The sequence below is a fragment of the Diachasma alloeum genome, unplaced genomic scaffold, assembly GCF_001412515.2.
Source record: "Diachasma alloeum isolate Michigan unplaced genomic scaffold, Dall2.0 Dall_scaffold_00390, whole genome shotgun sequence".
Classification (NCBI taxonomy): domain Eukaryota; kingdom Metazoa; phylum Arthropoda; class Insecta; order Hymenoptera; family Braconidae; genus Diachasma; species Diachasma alloeum.
Window position 1 is genome coordinate 41,738 of NW_021680529.1, and position 2,388 is coordinate 44,125.

At 37.9% G+C, this 2,388-nt stretch overlaps 1 protein-coding gene across 1 annotated transcript; it reads right to left on the reverse strand.

Annotated features, from left to right (window-relative positions):
* Positions 1–294: 294 nt before the first annotated feature.
* Positions 295–2,185, reverse strand: LOC107041893 (THAP domain-containing protein 11). Its single transcript, XM_015262702.1, has 3 exons — positions 1,976–2,185; positions 1,606–1,835; positions 295–1,536 (listed from the first exon to the last, which is right to left on the reverse strand). The coding sequence occupies exons 1-3, from the start codon at positions 2,125–2,127 to the stop codon at positions 1,067–1,069; spliced, it is 852 nt and encodes a 283-aa protein (XP_015118188.1). The 5' UTR covers positions 2,128–2,185; the 3' UTR covers positions 295–1,066.
* Between the last annotated feature and the right edge of the window lie 203 nt (positions 2,186–2,388).

A 2,388-nucleotide genomic window follows, 5' to 3' on the forward strand; every position in this document is an offset into this window, starting at 1 on the left:
GGTGTTGATGGGAGTAGGGGGAATGAGGAAAAAGTTTTATTTTTCAATGAGCCTTGTTCCACCGGGAGCTAGATGGGAGGTGAGTTGGACCACCAACGCGTTTCCACCGGGAGGAAGGCCGGTTTTCGTTGGGATTTCCTCGTCTCCATCGCAATTTTTAGCCAAATACTGCCCAACTCTTCTCTCGTCCTGTCCCCGGTGGAACAAGGCTCAATGTAAGAATTTATGCAGCAGTTCATTGCATGTAAAAGTTTATTACTCAACGTTAATCAATGATACTTGTTTCAATAAAATTTTAATTATTTATGAATGTATTTTTTATATTATTTTTCTCGTTTTTATTCTTTTCACGAATTTTTTATCAATGGTGGCATACTATTGGCGATGATACCACATATGTGCATTATGGAATCTACATAAGGAAGGAAATCGATCGGAATGTGGTCTAATATATGTAAGAGTTTCATTCGTTGGATACTTCGTTCGATGTGGATACGTACGGATGCAATATTATAAGTGCATTCGACTTCCTCTTCAGTAAATTGAGGATTCATTGCGTGAAGAGGAATAGTAAGAATAGCATTTCTTGTCATCATTTCAGAACGAATTTGTGGAAATCCCTTTTCAGCTAGTACTTCGTCCCCTGGTTCTAATAATGACAGAAAACCTGAATCATTTACTATGACTGCATCGGTCGCTTTCCCTCCATATGCTTGTGATACTTTACAAATTAAACCATCTGGAGTAATGGCTATTAAAAATTTCTGAGTGAATTTACCCTTGTAATTTGAGTATGTGAGAATGCGTTGCCCCAAAGTGGGGGTGTATCGCACGATATTTCAGTACAATCAATGATGCATCGACAGTTGGGATAATTATAAAATGACGTGGGAAGATTTTCTTTTACACTTTCTCGTGAAGGCCAAAAAATCCATGACTTTGTTTTCATTGTCAAAATTTCAAGTAACGAATAAAAAATTCGAGATGCGGTACTACTGTGGACATGAAACAAACAACCAAGAGCACAAAAAGAAATTCCAAGTTTGAATTTCATTAGAAATAAGAGCTATCGATTTTCTTTACCGATTGATTTATAATAAATACGTTTCCCATTATTTCGACGATCATCGACAAGATTCAATAGAATATTGAAAAGTTGAATAGTGACACCAGCAAGTTGACGCATTGTAACGTCTGATTTTATATCTGAATATCCTTGAAATCCTACTGTGGTTGGCTCATCGGGACCACATCCAGTATCCTTCATCTCTTTACAATATTTTTCAGGAATGATTATTTTCTCTCGTTGAGGTTTAGAAAAATTAATTTCGGTTTGAATTGATACATCGGTTGTATCATTTTTTCCATGTTCACGATCACAATATAAAAAACTGATATTAGAGTTGTAAAGATCTTGCTCGTTCATTGGATCCGTCTGTATGCCAACACTGGATGTTTCCACAGCTATCTTCTCCAATTCTTGGTTGACTTCTTCCCCAAATTCCTCCTCAGGCTCAACTTCGATGGAATCATTTCCTATCAATAACGATTCTTTTAATACATGATTTAATGATTTTATCCATCGCAGCAAAAAAAGTTACTCACCAACTTTAGCATCACATTTCGACAATGGTTTCACTCCATTTGAACGAGCATTTCGATTTTTCAAACGTTCAATTCTTTCTTCATTAGGAGGTTTACGATTATAAACAGCAGGAAAAATAGTCGGATAATATGAAATATCATGCATGTTGTTCGATTTTTTTCCTCCTACAAAGTGTGCACTGCAAATTCGTGAATTTTTATTTGGAGTCCATGGTTTCCCATCCGGTCTTCTGTGAAATAAATTCGTTCATTTATCCAAGGCGAATAAAATTTATTAAATTTGTCTTAATAACTTCTCTTTCCAGATAAAATGAAGCAGAAATAATTAAAAAATAGATACGTTATGGGGATAAATATTCATATAACCTACTGGCGTTTGACAGCAGCAATCCACTTCTCTTCCCTTTCAGTTTCATAACTTTTGCCTGGAAATCCATAAAAATGCAACTCAGGATTCCTAAATTCACTATTGCTGCACCCAACTAAGCAGCAATTTCTTTTTGAACGTACAATATTATCCATTTTTACTGATGACAAATACACTGCGATGCAATGGCAAGTACATGGGGCGTTTGGGGGGTTATCCCCTTACTTTGGGTTTTCGCTCCGCGCGGCGGCGCTCCAAGCGCTCTGCATAAGGCGTACAGCCTGAGTCTTTTATGTGGTGGCCTCACGCCACAATAACATCGGTGAGGTGGTGGGGGTCCACACGTAGAGGCCTGAGTTGCCTGCTGGCGTGCGACTATCGTCTCCCGCGTGCTTGTTGGTGTGAGTCTCTACAGA

What these genes read in the sequence shown, in the direction of transcription:
- LOC107041893 (XM_015262702.1), bottom strand. Translation starts at nt 2,127, where the DNA reads ATGGATAATATTGTACGTTCAAAAAGAAATTGCTGCTTAGTTGGGTGC. An exon ending in ATTGCTGCTGTCAAACGCCA is followed by an intron (nt 1,836 to 1,975) that starts GTAGGTTATATG and finishes TTTATTTCACAG; the next exon opens with AAGACCGGATGGGAAACCAT. An exon ending in GAAATGTGATGCTAAAGTTG is followed by an intron (nt 1,537 to 1,605) that starts GTGAGTAACTTT and finishes CGTTATTGATAG; the next exon opens with GAAATGATTCCATCGAAGTT.